The following is an 18660-nucleotide window of genomic DNA, read 5'->3' as shown; positions in this document are numbered from 1 at the left end:
CTACTGAGCACATCCACCGTGCGCATCCACGCTGAAAGTTTCCTCCAGCGAAATAACCACAACAGTTTAGGTGAAAAAAGTTGATATATTGTGGTTATTTTGTAGCAAAACAAAAACAAAAACAGTATAAACCTTGATTAACCTGCCAATAAGTTTTATTGGGCCCACGGGATGAGTTTGCGAAGTATAAAAATGAGCTGAAATTTTTGAAAGGAAGAAACTGCTGTTCTAAATGTGTCCACTGGATGTCGCAATAGCAATTATTTGTATTCCCTGCCGAGAGAGCTCCGCCCCCTCCGTGTTTGGACACTATGTACTTATGCTGCTTATTAGTCATAGTTGTTGTGACATTTACCAAAATAAAGTATTTTGTGTTGTACTTATGAGTGGGGACGCATTTTCTGGGCGCACATAAATATGCTGAAATAATATGTATCCGAGTCCGTGTACCTTCCGTTCATTATCAAATTCTTAAATGCAAATCAAAAAACCACATTTCGGACCCATCCATCCATTTCCTACCGCTTGTCCCTTTTGGGGACAACAGGGCCAACACAGATAGACATAAAAATATAAATATGTATATACATATACATTTATATATACATATACATAAAAATATACATATATTCCCATATACGCACATGCTGTGACGATCTGTCACTCCATTTCTGTTTGTGCTTCTTTGTTTTGTGTTCATTTTCTATCAGTGCTCTGAGCGCTGTTTTCCCCTCACCTGCCGTTGATTGGCATCCAGGCCACACTTGGTGCTAATCAGCAGCAGGTCAGACGAAAACAGCGCTCAGCGGAGACATGCAGAAAATGGATATCAATATAAGAGCACTGATAGGGAATAAACACAAAACAAGGAAGCACAAACAGAAATGGAGTGGCAGATCGTCACACACACATACATACATAAACATATACTGTACATATATACCCATATAAGCACATACATATATACATTCCATTTTTTCTATTTTCATTTCTGAAACAAAAGTTATTTATTGAGACTTTTTTTAAATGACAATAGGACGCCTGCTGAACAAAGATGTTAGCGTCATGCTAAAAACACGCTAAACGCAAAGGAAAGGCTAAAATACTGCTTCCGGTTCAATTTGTCATCACACATAGCCACTCATTTTTGCATTTTGGATGACTTTTTTTTTTTGTTTTTTTTTTTTTGTATTTTTGTGTTTATCTGGAAAAAATCAAATCCATTAAAAGGAAAACAGCACAAAATCCAATTTTATGGCAATATTTTAATGAAAATCTGCCATGTATAATAAAAATCAAAAAACAGCCCTTATTTTTTATTTTCTTTATTTGCGTTTCAGAATTGGAAATAGAAAGAACGGAAGGTACCTATCCCCTTCTAACCTCATGTGTGATTCAAGAAATGAGTCTAAATTGACAAGTTTTGTTGCAGAATAAACCACATGATGTTAGTTGAGGAAAATGAAAAAAATACATTAATAACATCCTGTCATTTGATTTTGATATTATTATACATTTCATCTTCAGATAAACTAAAAAATAAGACCAGTGGGAACATTTTAAAACTTTCCCAGACTCAATTCCACCTGTTTGATTGATGAACATTATCACATCATTTATTCAGAACGTATAAATAACAACAAATGAAGATAAAATACTATTAACCGCAACATGTAAGTGTAAAAACAACATTATGATGTCTCCATTTTCAGAATGTCCTTGCTTTATTTTTAAACAAAGAAAAAAATGTAAAGTTGTCTTTATTTTTAAATTATCATGCCATGATTTTACCAGTCCGGCCCACTTGGGAATAGATGTTCCTCCATGTGGCCCCTGAGCTAAAATGACTGACACTGCTCCATACTGCATGTTGACGGACTGAATGTCAAGCTTTTAACAAGCTCATTAATGAATAGTAATAAAAACTTTTGTTCCAAGACCTATTTCGGATATTTTCTGAAAACTTCATCCAAATCCGTCCATTACCTAAATTGCCTACTATCAGATAACGCAACTGGTTGCATTTTTTTTTTTTTATTAAGCAGCACTTTTTTTTCCTTTCAGAAAATGCACTTCCCAATGGGAACCCACTACTCCAGACCTGGGCAAATTAAGGCCCGTTAAGCTTTTCAATCTGGCCCGCCGGACATTCCCAAATAATTGTTTTAGATCTTTAAGATGGAAACTGTCGCTACCATTATGATGTGCAGTGATGTTTTTAAATGATCGTAAGTCCTGAACTATACTATACCTATATAACTATATAAATATATAACAATATATTTCAATGGTTGGAATCTGCCCTTTTGTATGATATACTAGTTACTATGGTAATCTAATGAGTTACTAAGGTAATCTAATTAGGTACTATGGTAATCTAATGAGTTACTATGGAAATCTAATAAATTACTATGGTAATCTAATTAGGTACTATGGTAATCTAATGAATTACTATGGTAATCTAATTAGTTAGATGGTCATCTAATTAGTTACTATGGTCATCTAATTAGTTACTATGGTAATCTAATTCACAGCAGCTCAGACGAGGCACCCAGTAGTGTGGGTGAGGCGCGTTTCCACAGAGTGTTTCCAGAGCGGCCAGCCTGAAATGTGGGTGTCAGGGACAGACGCGGAAGGAAATTTTTACAACAAAGTTCTAAAGCTTAGCGATATATGAAATATCAGATTGTAGGTGGGGTTTTTTACCCTTTGCGTTCATATTTCGCTGTGTTTGTTGCATTTTTGTTGCGTTTTGCTTGATTGTAAAATATGTGGATGGAGAGGGGAGTGTGACGTTCATATGTTGTCAATATTCAGTGTTCTATCCTTCATAGTTAATCTTGTGAATCCCACATTCTTTATTTTCATGTACTTCTGGGTGTCTCGTTCAGTAAAAAAAAGTTTAAATTCCATTCCGTTTTTTAAGGCGGTCTGTCATAACGTTTTTAGCATTCAATCAGACATTTTTGTGAGGTTTTGTATTAGTGTTCCTAAAAATAGATATACCGGCCTCCAGACACATTTTTTTCTCTAAACTTGGACCCCCGAGTCAAAATAATTGCCCAGGCCAAGTCCATCCAGGATTTGGCAGTTTTCTAGTAATGTCCAATAACATTGCTTCACCTTGTGATTTACCAAATGTGCTATCAATGTGTTTTTTTGGAACTCTGACACTGTAATGTGTGGTCGCATCGAGTCATTTGTATTTTGGAGCCTTCATATCAAAAATCAATTGACATTTATACAGGAAGGTGTACTGGGTTAATAATTTTGCAATGGAGTCTGCTGAAAATAATAGAAAGTGCCACTCTACATAGCAACTAACACTGTGGTCAGAGTTGGAAATGCCACAAAACACAGATATTCAACAGCTCAAGTGGACAGTACACGCCCCAAATCTGTCACGTTTCACGTGTCAGGTAAACCACGACAAATGAATCCCCTTCATACCGTACATGTTTGATCACAACATAAACGGTAAGTAATTAATGATTATAATCTAGGTTTCTACGGTATACAGTACTACTATAGTATTGCAGTACTAATAAATCAAAAACGGTACTATACTCTGTTTGAAAAGTACCGGTTCCCCATTTTTTGTTTTGTTTTCATTGCTGGTTTATGAGCAGAGGAGCATGTTCGGCAGCGCACACACACAGAGTACTTACAAGCAGACACATTTTGGCTTCAAAACTAAAGATAAAGGTGAAGTTATAACACTGAAACACCCTCAGGAAGAGGTGCTTTAAAACATGGCTAGCTAGATAGCAGCTAACATCCATCCGCAGTCTGCAGTGTTTTAGCTACTTCTAAATCACCAATCCTCGCCTCCGTGGCGACAAATAAAGTAAGTTTCTTACAAGTACCATTATCACTGGAGGACGAGGACTAGCTAAACATGCTTCACTACACACCGTAGGAGGATACAATAGCTAACGGCTAACAGCAAACTAGCGCTCCTCAATGTAAACAAAGGTCATGGGTGGATCTACAGCGAGTTGAGCTAAGCCTGGACAAAAGCAGCCATTTTGTTGGTCAGATTAAACATGAACCGTAAAAGGTGTGCGCCGTCACAGGACCAACAATAATCTGCATGTCTACGGCCCGTTAGTCGGGAAGAATTCCTGGATGGATCTTGTTTGAGAGGAAGGGGTTAGCATTTAGCAATGGAGTCTGCTGAAAATGATGGAAAGTGCCACTCTACATAGCAACCGACACTGTGGTCAGAGTTGGAATTGCCACAAAACGCAGATATTCAACAGACGCCCCAAAATCGTCACGTTTCACGTGTCAGGTAAACCACGACAAATGAATCCCCTTCCTACCGTACGTGTTTGATCACACTAGTGCATGCAACGTACGCGGAGTACAACAAACAGCTCCCTTATTGTCCACGACCTGTTCTGTCGTCCGCAAGTCGCAGACACTTCAAGTGTGGAACGTAAACTTTCCAGAATGTTCCGACACATTTGACGTAGATGTTCCCCTCATTCGTTGAGAACATTGTCAGAACTGTAGGAGGAAGTTACAGGGATTGGTCATCCCAAAATCCTGAAGGGTCTGACTAACAAAAATGTACTAGAATTAGGGTTGTACCAATACCAATATTTTGGTACCGGTACCGGAAAAAGGAAAAAAGATTGTGTGACGATAAAAAATATCGATGTAATCATAGTAGTATCGACTAGATACGCTATTATACTTGGTATCATTACAGTGGACGGATCTACCCATGGCATTTGTTTACATTCAGGTACGCTAGCTTTTGTTAGCGGTGACGTCGTTGAGCTATTGTATCCTCCTACGGTGTGTAGTGAAGCATGTTAAGCTATTCCTCGTCATGCAGTGATAATGGTACTTGAAAGACACTTACTTTATTCGTCATCATGTAGGTGAGGATTAGTCATAGTCAATAGTGAACATACTAGACAACTTGTCTTTTAGTAGTAAGTAAACAAACAAAGGCTCCTAATTACTCTGCTGACGTATGCAGTAACATATTGTGTCATTTATATTCTATTATTTTGTCAACATTAATAAGCACAAACTGTAAAAATGGATTATTAATCTACTTGTTATTTTACTGTTAATATCTGCTTATTTTCCCTTTTAACATGTTCTATCTACACTTCTGTTAAAATGTAATAATCACTTATTCTTCTGTTGTTTGATACTTTACATTAGTTTTGGATGATACCACAAATTCAGGTATCGATCCAATACCAAGTAGTTACAGGATCATACACTAGTCATAATTTAAGTTATCATGTGTCCAGAGACATATTTCCTGACTTTAAAAACATAATATAAATTTTTTTTAAAACAAAAAAAGAGTTTGTGATTCTAAAAAATATCGATGTAATCATAGTAGTATCCACTAGATACGCCCCTGTTGTTGGTATCATTACAGTGGATGTCACCCATGGCGTTTGTTTACACTGTGGCGCCGGTGAGCAATTGTATCCTCCTACGGTGTGTACTGAAGCATGTTTAGCTAATCCTAGTCCTCCAGTGATAATAATACTTGTAAGAAACATACTTTATTTTTCGCCATGGAGGCCAAGATTAGTGATTTAGAAGTAGCTAAAACACTGCCGACTGCGGCTGGACGTTAGCCGCTAGCTAGCTAGACATGTCTTGAAGCACCACTTCCTGAGGGCGTTTCAGTGTTATAACTTCACCTTTATCTTTACTTTTTAGGCCAAAATGCGTCTGTTCTCCCTTTTCTGTTTACACACTTTGTCGGCTTGTAAGTACTCTGTGTGTGTGCGCAGCCGAACATGCTCCTCTGCTCCTAAAACCAACAATGACACGACGTGACGATGCGCCGTCATGCCCGTTAAAAAAAAGAGGGGGCACCAAATATGATTCATTAGTATCGCCGTACTATACTAGTACCGGTATACCGTACAAACCTAACCAGAAGGAACAAAAACTTGTATAAATTGTGTTTTCTGTTCATTCAGGAGAATGCGGGCCGTCTCAGGACTCTTTTGCGCCTTGACGCTGCTCCTCCTGATGGGAGCGGTGCTCACCCAGAGGGTCCGGCCAAAAAAGCCCACCAGGCGCCCATTCATCCCCAGGGAGCCCGTCGTCCCCCAGCCGGAGCCGAAGGAGCCCACGGACATCCCTCCGGTCATCCTGGGCCCGCCCTCCATGTACCCCGACTGTCCCCGGGAGTGTCTGTGCTCTCCCAGCTACCCCAACTCTCTCAACTGCGAGAACCGGAACATTCGCGCCATCCCCGCCATCCCGCCCAGGGCCTACTACCTGTACCTGCAGAACAACTACATCACCGAGGTGACGGCGGAGCCATTCCTGAATGCCACGGATGTCCGTTGGATCAACCTTTCAAACAACCGCATCCAGCGAATAGAAAAACAGGTCGGACCGCTTCCTTAATTTCCAACATGATGATTATGAAATACCTGGAGCTTCTGATTTCTATTTTTATCTTCCACATAGGTGTTCCAGAAGATACCTGCTCTCTTGTACTTGTACGTGCAACGTAATCAGCTGAAAGAGGTGCCCTCGGGTCTTCCAGCAAGTCTGGAACAGTTGCGTCTCGGCAGTAATCGCATTTCCAAAATACCTGCGGGTGCTCTCAGCAAGATGGGCAATCTGACCTTGCTCGACCTCTACCACAACCAGGTGAAAGTCACAGTTTGGATAGCCAAAAGTATTTGGCCACCTGCCTTGACTCACGTATGAACTTGAAGTGCCATCCCATTCCTAACCCATAGGGTTCAATATGATGTCGGTCCACCTTTTGCAGCTATTAATTACAGCTTCAACTCTTCTGGGAAGGCTGTCCACAAGGTTGTGGAGTGTGTTTATAGGAATTCCCCACCATTCTTCCAAAAGCGCATTGGTGAGGTCACACACTGATGTTGGTCGAGAAAACCTGGCTCTCAGTCTCCATTCTAATTTATCCCAAAGGTGTTCTATCGGGTTCAGGTCAGGACTCTGTGCAGGCCAGTCAAGTTCATCCACACCAGACTCTGTCATCCATGTCTTTATGGACCTTGCTTTGTGCACTGGTGCACAGTCATGTTGGAAGAGGAGGGGACACGCTCCAAACTGTTCCCACAAGGTTGGGAACATGGAATTTTCCAAAATGTTTTGGTATCCTGGAGCATTCAAAGTTCCTTTCACTGGAACTAAGGGGCCAAGCCAAACTCCTGAAAAACAACCCCACACCATAATTCCTCCTCCACCAAATTTCACATTCAGCACAGTGCAGTCCGAAAAGTACCGTTCTTTTGGCAACCTCCAAACCAAGACTGGTCCATCAGATTGCCAGATGGAAAAGCATGATTCATCAGTCCAGAGAAGGTGTCTCCACTGCTCTAGAGTCCAGTGGCGACGTGCTTTACACCACTGCATCCCACGCTTTGCATTGGACTTGGTGATGTATGGCTTAGATGCAGCTGCTCGGCCATGGAAACCCATTCCATGAAGCTCACTGCGTACTGTACGTGGGCTAATTGGAAGGTTACATGAAGTTTGGAGCTCTGTAGCAACTGACCGTGCAGAAAGTCTTTGTAATATGCGCTTCAGCATCCGCTGACCCCTCTCTTGTCAGTTTACGTGGCCTACCACTTGGTGGCTGAGTTGCTGTTGTTCCCAAACTCTTCACTTTTCTTATAATAAAGCCGACAGTTAACTTTGAAATATTTAGGTGCGAGGGAATTTCACGACCGGATTTGTTGCACAGGTGGCCTCTTATGACAGTTCCACGCTGGAAATCACCCATTCTGTCACCCATTCTGTCACACATGTTTGTAGAAACAGTCTCCATGCCTAAGAGCTTGATTTTATACACCTGTGGCCGGGCCAAGTGATTAGGACACCTGATTGTCATGGGTGGCCAAATACTTTTGGCAATATAATGTATCGGTGTGTGTTCTTGCTCTAACTCTGAATGTCCCAGCTGAGTGACAGTGACCTGGGCAGTAACACCTTCAAGGATTTATCCAGCCTGATGCAGCTCAACCTGGCACACAATGTGCTGAAGAAGATGCCCGCCGGCATCCCCAACGGTCTCATACAGCTTTTCCTCGACAAGAACCGCATCGACGACATCCCGAAGCAAGTATACACAGGCCGTGCAGGCACACAGGGAACATAATCGCATAGAAACCTTTTGGGCGCAGCATTACGTACCACCAACAGACTCGGAAACATTTGTATGTGAATAAAATGGTAGGGCACAAACCGTTTGCGCTATTCAAAATCCTATTTATATGTCATACAACAAAATATTGGTGCCACACGGAAATGAAATTAGGTAAAAAAATTGGTAAGTAATTTATGACTATAAACTAGGGTTGTACGGTATCCCGGTACTAGTATAGTATTGCGGTACTAATGAATCAAAAACGGTACTATACTCTGTTTGAAAAGTACTGGTTCCCCTTTTTTTTTTTTTAAACGGGCATGACATTGCTGGTTTACGAGCAGACGAGCATGTTCGGCAACGCACAATCACGGAGTACTTACAAGCAGACACAGTGTGTAGACAGAAAAGGGATAATGGACGCATTTTGGCCTAAAAACTAACGATAAAGGTGAAGTTATAACACTGAAACACCCTCAGGAAGGGGTGTTTTAAGACATGGCTAGCTAGCTAGCAGCTAACATCCATCCGCAGTCGGCAGTGTTTTAGCTACTTCTAAATCACTAATCCTCGGAATAGCTAAACATGCTTCACTACACATTGTAAGAGAATACAATAGCTAACTGCTAACAGCAAGCTAGCGCTCCTCAATGTAAACAAAAGCCACGGATGGATCTACACCTGACATCAACTGTAATGATATCAAGTAATGTTGTGTCGTTCGCGAACGATTCGTTCGAACGAACGAATCTTTTGAGTGAACGTACTGAACCGTATCACTTCATGAACTGATTCTTTCCTTTCTCAGTTCAGTTGAGCTCCGCCGCGACCATGCCGGTATGAGTGGAACTGGCGCATTCTGTGACGTCGGCGAACGACGCAGCCAGCTACTCATCATGGGGGTGGGGGGGAGGGACTGAGCGAACGATTCGTTCACCGCGGATTAACGACATGAATCACTCAGTGAACGACAACGCTCTCGCTCTCTGCTCTGCTTGCCCCAATGCCGCGAGTGATTCTCCTCCCGTCGCGGGGATATGTTTCATGCCATTGGCATCCGTTCTCCATTCATCCTCCAAGCTAACGGCTAACATGAAAACAAACACACACACGCGCCCTGTCCCCATTATCTTAACACATAAAGTTATGAGAGTAGAGGAGACAGAAAGAAAGTCAGTGCAGGGCAAGGCTGAGCAGCAGCGACGCGAGGGGGAGGGGCGGGGGGTAAAGTGTAGGGCAGGCTGTTTGAGAAGATTTAAAATAAAAATAATAACTAATGTGTATGTACATATACATAGGCTATTATTTATCTTGATTTTTATATTATTTAAGCTATTTATTTTCTTTTTTATTGCATATTTAAGTTGATATTTCCATTTTTATATTTTTAAATGTAAGCTACAGAAATTTTTGTTTTAATGTTGGCTTTTCTGGCACTTGGTTTAATATTTGTTTTGTTTTATTTAAGGTAGCCTATTTATTTTCTTTTTGTTTGCACATTTAAGTTAATATTTTCTTTGTTATATTTTTAAACGTAGGCTACAGAACATTTAGTTTTTATGTTGGCATTTCTGGCTCTTAATTTATTAGTTTTATTTTGAAGGTATTTATTTTCTTTTTGTTTGCACATTTAAGTTTACATTTTCTTTGCTACAGAACATTTAGTTTTTATGTTGGCATTTGGTAAGGGTTTCTTAATTTAATATTTGTTTTTGCACTAAACAAACGAGGCCTATTTATTTAACTGTTGATTGCAAGCATTTTAGTAGGCTATAACTATTTTTTTTATTTCCCACTTTTATTTATTTCTTATTTTCATTTCAGTGCAATAAAACATATTTAACAACAGGACTCGCGAACCTACTGACACAGAGAACTGACTGTGTCGCGGAGGAGGACGTCACATTGAGGCTCTCGTTCAGTCACTGTGCGTGTCGTTCATTGGGTGCTGAGGGCTTGTGTCGTTCGCGAACTGACACACACCGAGATCTGCCGCTGGGGAAGCTGTTACTGACTGACTCATGATTCGCCGACCTGCCCACAGAACTGCTGCTGCAGAAGTGATTCGGTGATTCAGTGAACACATTTTTTGAACGAATCAATTTAAGGAACTGATTCTAGTGATTCAGTACAGTCAAAAGAACTGCCGATCCCATCACTAATATCAAGTACAATAGCGTATCTAGTCGATAGTATTATGATTACATCGATCATTTTTATAGTCACAAAATCTTTTTTCCTTTTTTAAAAGTTCATATTATGTTTATAAAGTCAGGAAATATGTCCCTGGACACATGAGGACTTTGAATATGTCCAATGTATGATCCTTTAACGACTTGGTATCGGATTGACACCTAAATTTGTGGTATCATCCAAAACTAATGTAAAGTATCAAACAAGAGAAGAATAAGTGATTATTACATTTTAACAGAAGTGTAGATAGAACATGTTAAAACAGAAAATAAGCAGATATAAACAGTAAATGAACAAATAGATTAATAATAATTTTTTTCCGGCTAGTCTCTCATAATGTTGACAAAATAATAGAATGCCAAATGACACAGTATCTTACTGCGTATGTCAGCAGACTAAGTTATCTAGTATGTTCACTATTTTATTTAAGGACTAAATTACAATAATAAACATATGTTTAATGTACCCTAAGTTTTTTGTTCAAATAAAGCCAATAATGCCATTTTTTTGTGCTCCCCTTTATCTAGAAAAGTATCGAAAAGTATCGAAATACATTTTGGTACCGGTACCAAAATATTGGTATCGGGACAACCCTACTATAAACATATTCATGCACTAAGGCGATAGACTTTTGGTAGATAAACATCATATCAGTTGAATTTGATTGTGTATATCTAAACTAAGATCACCGCTTTTGTTGGTTTTGTTCCATTGTTGAAAAATACATAACGATATTACAGTCTAAGTCTACATAATTAATGACCAAATTGGTTCAGTTCAAAACTTGGGAGACAGACTGTTTTGCAGCAAATTCCTAAAACCACTAGAGCAGGATTATTCAAATTATTCAAATTACATCTTCATTCTATCAAGTTGACCACTTTTGTCACAAAAAAATGTTTTTCAAAGGATATAAATTTGCTATCGAAAAAATGTGAGTGTTTTTTTTTTGTACTATTAAGTCATTATCCCAAAAACACAATCATTTGTTTTTTTTATATTAATACAAGACTTTTAAAAAAAAATTATCCTCACTTAATTAAGATAAATTTATTTTCGGAGTGTCCATCATGTCATCATGTTGCAAATAGCAAAGAAAATTGAAAAATGTATTAGTTCATCGTCTGGCGTTATTTGTATGTGTCAGTGCTGCCTTTTAATCATTTAATATCAGTGATAAAAGGTGGAATTTTCAGTTTTTTGGAAATGGTATGGCAAATTTTAAATGACGTCAGCCATGGTTACATAGACACAAATAATCGCAATAAAAGGTCCAATCAGCTTAAAAAAAACTAAATACAAACGCGTCAATCGGAAGATTTTTATCAGATACGATCCATTCAGACATAAATGTTATTCCGAACAAGAGTGGTGTTTTGTGCCGATCGTTATTCCGAACGGTGTTAATGTACACACCCATTTGCTTATTTATCGCAGAGTCGCAAACATGGTGGGATGGAAGACTAATGTGTCCGCTGCGGACAAAAAGGTTCGTAACATCAAGTTGCACAAAACAAGTTCATGAAAATATAATTAAAAAGTACAACATAAACAGACAGGACACGGGAGAGGAGGAAAATTGAACGAGCAAAGAATTGGGGACGGTTGTAAAAGAACTGGGGACGTTTGTAAAATCGGCAAAAGTAGTTTTTCCTTCTAGTATTTCTGGGGGAAAAAAAGACAACTTAAGATGGTTAATTCAAATGAAACGCTGTATACGCACATCATGAAAACAGTGAATTTGGAATTCCGATTAACTGAAGTTTAGATCTGATTGGAGAAGTTCTGTGCATGTAAACATTTATATACCGGATTTTCCGAAATACAAGCTGCTACTTTTTTTCCCAAGTTTTGAACCCTGCGGCTTATACAAAGGTGCGGCAGGGGTCGGCAACTCAAAACCTTGAAAGAGCCATATTGGACCGAAAATACAAACAACAAATCCCTCTGGAGCCGCAAAAACTGAAAAGCCATATATAAGTGTTGTAATGAAGGCAACACATGATGTAAGTGTCCATATTAGTTATATTAGCCTACTATCAAAATGACTATGTATCGCAGGCTGAAGCAAATCTTCGTTGACAGAAATGTTGAAATGAAATATTTATTCTACACATGTTTACAACACAAACCATTAGTAAATCAGAAGCTACTCAGAAGGTGAGCTAACTCCTGGAAATGACATAGATGTGTGTGTCCAAGTTAAAGGGAACTGCAGGCTGTCTTCTTCTAATGGATTTATTACAATCTTTGGCAAGCGAGGTAATGTTTGCTGTGGTCTGGAACAACATGGCACACAAACAACTATCAGAAATGCAGCCAAGATTACATACAGATAATGTGTCATGAGACAACAAATATGAATTATATACCGTACAAAGAGGAGAAAAGTAAAGGACATTAAATGAGCTCAAATATACCTACAAATGAGGCATAATGATGCAATATGTACATACAGCTAGCCTAAATAGCATGTTAGCATTGATTAGCATGCTAATAACATGCTTGATTAGCACTCCAACAAGTCAATAACATCAACAAAGTGCACCTTGTGCATTCTTGCACAGTATAAAATGTTTGGTTGACAAAATGAGACAAAGAAGGAGTGGAAGATTTTACATGTAAACAAACTGTTGCGTCACAGTCCACACTATGGTGAGTTCAAGAACCGCCGAAATTAGTAGGACAAAATGATGTTCACCAAATACTCTCATCAGTGAAGCATACACACAAACATATTAAACAGTGGGCTTTCTAACAACTTGGAAGGTTTGTGTCATATTTGTCCTCAAACAAAAAACATACTAAAACAAAAAAATATTTGTCCCCATCTTTTTCCATTTTTAAAAATGTTCCAGGGAGCCACTAGGGCGGCAGTAAAGAGCCGCGGGTTGCTATGGCCAACAGCCAACGGCTAAATTATGGAATGGACTAAGCAAAGAAATCAAACAAAGTACTATAATGATCCACTTTTGAAAAAAACTGTTCAAACTCAAAGTGTTAGGAAGAAGAATCCTGACAGATATCTTGAACCTTATTAAAAAAGGAGAAAATCGTATGTATCTCGTAAAGAATGAATAAAGACGTCAATGGCGTTTCTGTTTTGTCTGATCAGCCATTTTACTGCCGCGTTGCAGACGCCATTAAAGTATGTAAATAAACATTTACAACATCTTTCCATTTAAATATCTCATTCCACAATGTACTGGTATACATCTATACATCATATGGAAACGTTTATTTTCTTCTAAAATTTAGTGGGTGCGATTTATACACCGGTGTGGATTATAGTCTGAAAAGTATGGTATTATTCATGTAATATTGTATTTATTGTTGTAGTGGCAGTTTGCAGAGGTGCATAACTTCACAATAACATAGTGATAGTGTTTTCCAAAAGTGTGTCAGGTGTACCTAATGCTGTGGCCGGTGTACAGAGTGAACAGACCTAGGGTCATCATTGTCCTTTTCAGAGACTACTTCCAAGGCTTCGTTCACTTGGCCTTTGTCAGACTCAACTACAACCAGCTGAGTGACAAAGGCGTTCCCAAGGCCGTGTTCAACATCTCCACCTTGCTAGACCTCCAGCTCGCCCACAACCAGCTGGCCTCCATCCCACTCTTCAACAGTCACCTGGAGCACTTACACCTCAACCACAACAGCATTAATAGTAAGTCCAAGGCCGGGATTGTTGTTCACGCACATTTTTTTGGTTGTTGTTTTCAATTCACTGCTCCGAGACACTCTCCGCCCACCACGTCAGACAAGACCAGACTTGTGCAACGCCAAAGAAAGCCCTGTGTGAAGGTTTTGGGATTACTTCATCGGTATCAACTCACCACGCAATCATTGTTTTTATAAAACCCAAAACCAGTGAAGTTGGCACGTTGTGTAAATAGTAAAAAACAAAAAAAACTCAACACAAAGATTTGCAAATCCTTTTCAACTTATATTCAATTGAATAGACTGCAAAGACAAGATACTTAACATTCGAAATGGAAATATTTGTTATTTTTTGCAAATATTAGCTCATTTTGGAATTTAATGCCTGCAACATGTTAAAAAAAAGCTGGCACAAGTGGCAGAAAAGACTGAGAAAGTTGAGGAATGCTCATCAAACACTTATTTGGAACATCCCACAGGTGATCAGGTTAATTGGGAACAGGTGGGTGCCATGATTGGGTATAAAAGCAGCTTCCATGAAATGCTCAGTCATTCACAAACAAGAATGGGGCGAGGGTCACCACTTTGTCAACATATGCCTGAACAAATTGTTTAAGAATAACATTTTCCCCTCTTTGTGAACAAATGCGTGAGTAAATTGTTCAACAGTTTCAGAACATAATTTCTCAACGAGCTATATATTTGTAAAATCATCAAAAGATTCGGAGAATCTGGAGAAATCACTGCACTTAAGTGATAATATTACGGACCTTCGATACCTCAGGCGTTACTTCATCAAAAAGCGACATCAGTGTGTAAAGGATATCATCGCATTGGCTCAGAAACATTTCAGAAAACCACTGTCAGCAACTACAGTTGGTCGCTACATCTGTAAGTGCAAGTTAAAACTCTACTATGCAAAGCGAAAGCCATTTATCAAGAACACCCAGAAACGCCAACGGCTCATCTAAGATGGACTGATGCAAAGTGGAAAAGCGTTGTGTGGTCTGACGAGACCACATTTTAAATTGTTTTTGGAAACTGTGGACGTCGTGTCCTCTAGAACAAAGAGGAAAAGAACCATCCGGATTGTTTTAGGCGCAAAGTTGAAAAGCCAGCATCTGTGATGGTATGGGTGTGTATTAGTGCCCAAGACATGGGTAACTTACACATCTGTGAAGGAGCCATTAATGCTGAAAGGTACATACAGGTTTTGGAGCAACATATGTTGCCATCAAAGCAACGTTACCATGGACGCCCCTGCTTATTTCAGCAAGACAATGCCAAGCCACGTGTTACAACAGCATGGCTTCATAGTAAAAGTGTGTGGGTACTAGACTGGCCTGCCTGTAGTCCAGACCTGTCTCCCATTGAAAATGTGTGGCGCATTATGAAGCCTAAAATACCACAACGGAGACCCCGGACTGTTGAACAACTTAAGCTGTACATCAAGCAAGAATGGGAAAGAATTCCACCTGAAAAGCGTCAAAAATGGGTCTCCTCAGTTCCAAAACTTTTACTGAGTGATGTTAAAAAGAAAGGCCATGTAACACAATGGTAAAAATGCCACTGTTACAACTTTTTGCATGTGTTGCTATTAAATTCTAAGTAAATGATTATTTGCAAAAAGAAATCATGTTTCTCAGTTGGAACATTAAATATCTTGTCTTTGCAGTCTATTCAATTGAATATAAGTTGAAAATGATTTGCAAATCATTGTATTCTCTTTTTATTTACCATTTACACAATGTGTCAACTTCACTGCTTTTGGGTTTTGTATAGTGTTATGAAGGTGTCTGTTACCACATTATATACAGTATATACTTGCAGTGTGTATATTGTACATATTACATATTGTTATGAAGGTGTCTGTTACTACATTATATATACTGTATACTTGCAGTGTGTATATTGTACATATTCATATTATGAAGGTGCCTGTTACTACATTATATATATATACAGGACTGTCTCAGAAAATTAGAATATTGTGATAAGGTCCTTTTTTTTCTGTAATGCAACTAAAATCATGAAAATGTCATACATTCTGAATTCATTACACATCAACTGAAATATTGCAAGCCTTTTATTATTTGAATAATACTGATTATGGCATACAGCTTAAGAAAACTCAGAAATCCCATCTCAAAAAAATAGAATATTTCCTCAGACCAAGTAAAAAATAAAGATTTATAACAGCAAAAGAAAATCAAACATTTGAAAATGTCAATTAATGCACTCAGTACTTGGTTGGGAATCCTTTTGCACGGATTACTGCACCAATGCGGCGTGGCATGAAAGCAATCAGCCTGTGGCATTGCTGAGGTGTTATGGATGCCCAGGATGCTTCAATAGCGGCCTTTAGCTCATTTGCATTATTGGGTCTGGTGTCTTTCAGCTTCTTCTTCACAATACCCCACAAATTCTATATGGGGTTCAGGTCAGGGGAGTTGGCAGGCCAATCGAGGACAGTAATGCCATGGTCAGTACACCAGTTACTGGTGGTTTTGGCACTGCTGGATCATGCTGGAAAATGAAATCATCATCTCCATAGAGCTTTTCAACAGATGGAAGCATGTAGCCGTATTCCCATGGTCAAGCCACTTCTGATCTCAAGACAACGGAAGAAGCGTCTCACCTGGTGCTATGTGTATATATAACCTATTACATATTGTTATGAAGGTGTCTTTTACTACATTATATATATACTTGCAGTGTATATATAAAACATATTACATATTGTTATGGAGGTGTCTGTTACTACTAATACTTGCAGTGTGTATATTGTACATATTACATATTGTTATGAAGGTGTCTGTTACTACATTATATATATACTTGCAGTGTGTATATTGTACATATTACATATTGTTATAAACGTGTCTTTTACTACATTATATATATACTTGCAGTGTGTATATAACATGTTTATGGAGGATTTTGAAGTTGTTTTAGCGGCTTTGAAGGCTACAACTGTGTCCACCATTAGCCGCATCTTGCAAGCGTTTATTATCTTTAAAATCCAAAACCCAAAAAATACATGTGTTCTTGTTTTTCAATAATTGTGAACGTTGCCCTTTAAATAACACCCAAAAGCGTACCTTGCTCTTTCATTTCAACTTGAAGTAATAAGTAATTTTGTCTTTTATTATTTGAACATAACCACGTAAGTGCTCAGACCGAAGCTCACCCTTTCATTTGCACCTTCACAGACCAAACCGTTTCGGCCTCATCCGTGGAAACTCCAGCTGAGGTCATCAAAGTTAAACAGCCAATTACCTCAAATAAGCAATGTATTAATATCTCCAATTCAATTGTGTCTCCCATGACCTCGTTATTCCTGTTTCTCTTTGTCTTTGCAATCGTCCATGTGAGTGCGATGACTTCATGTCCCACTGTCATGAAACCTCACCATGCACTTTCTTGGCAGACATCAACGGGACACTGATCTGCCCACAAAACCTGCAGGCGCAATGGAGCGATCCGGAGTTGGTGCCAAAACTAAGGTACGTCAAGAGCGAGAGGAAGGCGTGTTCTGTAGTCAGGTGGCGACATGTCAAGTGACCTTTGTGTGCTTTCTCAGGTACCTAAGATTGGATGGAAACCACCTGAGCCCTCCCATACCCATGGATGTCATCATGTGCTTCAGACACCTCCACTCTATCGTTATTTAGGAAGCTCCACATCGAAGCTTACACAGGCTGCCTGCCAAAACGTCACTGAAACTACCACGGCGTTAAGGTCCCGAGGTTTCACGTGTTAGCGCGGCTAGCGGTTGAGGAGCGGTTGAATCGACTTATTTACGATTAGCCGTTTCGAGAAATGGCAAATTATCCACTTTTCTACACATATTCATTCTTCTATGACAAGCAGTGCATGCATGTAGTTCATATGTTCTCGAGCAGACCCGTTAACTACCGTGTAGTTGGACGTGTCCAAAATGGGCCCGCAGTTTTCACGCTCGCAAGTAAAAATGTCATGCCATTACTTTTTCTTCCCTGTACCGTCTATTATTAAGATGCTTTGTACAAATATTAAAACTTTTGTCTCGGGTTTTCTTGTTTGTCCATGCTTTGATAAGTGAGAAGAACACCACGCACCGACGGATAGCGTAGGTGACCTAACAGTGCTTCAAGAGAACGGATTTAAAGGGAAACTGCACTTTTGCTTATCATTCATGATCCTGATGTGCAAAACCCAAAACCAGTGAAGTTGGCACATTGTGTAAATGGTAAATAAAAACAATACAATGATTTGCTAATCATTTTCAACCTATATTCAATTGAATAGACTGCAAGGACAATATATTTAATGTTCGAACTGAGAAACTTTTTTTTTTGTTGCAAATAATCATTAACTTAGTCCATCTTAGATGAGCTCGGGCCTCGCAAAGCCGGCGGCTAGTTCCTGAGCCCATGCGGTGATATCCTTTACACACTGATGTCGGTTTTTGATGCAGTACCGCCTGAGGGATCAAATGTCACGGGCATTCAACGTTGGTTTGATTTCTCCAGATTCTCTGAACATTTTGATGATATTACGGACCGTAGATGATGAAATCCCTAAATTCCTTGCAAACGCTCATTGAAAAATGTTATTCTTAAACAATTTGTTCAGGCATATGTTGACAAAGTGGTGACCCTCGCCCCATCCTTGTTTGTGAATGACTGAGCATTTCATAGAAGCTG

General features: G+C 39.2%; 1 protein-coding gene across 1 annotated transcript in view; it reads left to right on the top strand.

Annotated features, from left to right (window-relative positions):
- Positions 1-18025, top strand: part of prelp (proline/arginine-rich end leucine-rich repeat protein) — a 38068-nt gene extending 20043 nt beyond the window's left edge. The window contains exons 2-7 of the mRNA XM_061984837.1: positions 5967-6384; positions 6466-6651; positions 7934-8091; positions 13783-13979; positions 17403-17478; positions 17556-18025. Coding sequence (XP_061840821.1) covers positions 5971-6384; positions 6466-6651; positions 7934-8091; positions 13783-13979; positions 17403-17478; positions 17556-17646 — 1122 coding nt within the window. The 5' untranslated portion in view covers positions 5967-5970 and the 3' untranslated portion in view covers positions 17647-18025. The remainder of the gene's footprint in view (positions 1-5966; positions 6385-6465; positions 6652-7933; positions 8092-13782; positions 13980-17402; positions 17479-17555) is intronic.
- The last annotated feature ends 635 nt before the right edge of the window (positions 18026-18660 follow it).

Source organism: Nerophis lumbriciformis, linkage group LG23 (assembly GCF_033978685.3).
Source record: "Nerophis lumbriciformis linkage group LG23, RoL_Nlum_v2.1, whole genome shotgun sequence".
In the NCBI taxonomy this organism is placed as follows: Eukaryota; Metazoa; Chordata; class Actinopteri; order Syngnathiformes; family Syngnathidae; genus Nerophis; species Nerophis lumbriciformis.
Note: the sequence above shows the minus strand (reverse complement) of the source record. Positions and strands in the feature narration are given on the sequence as shown.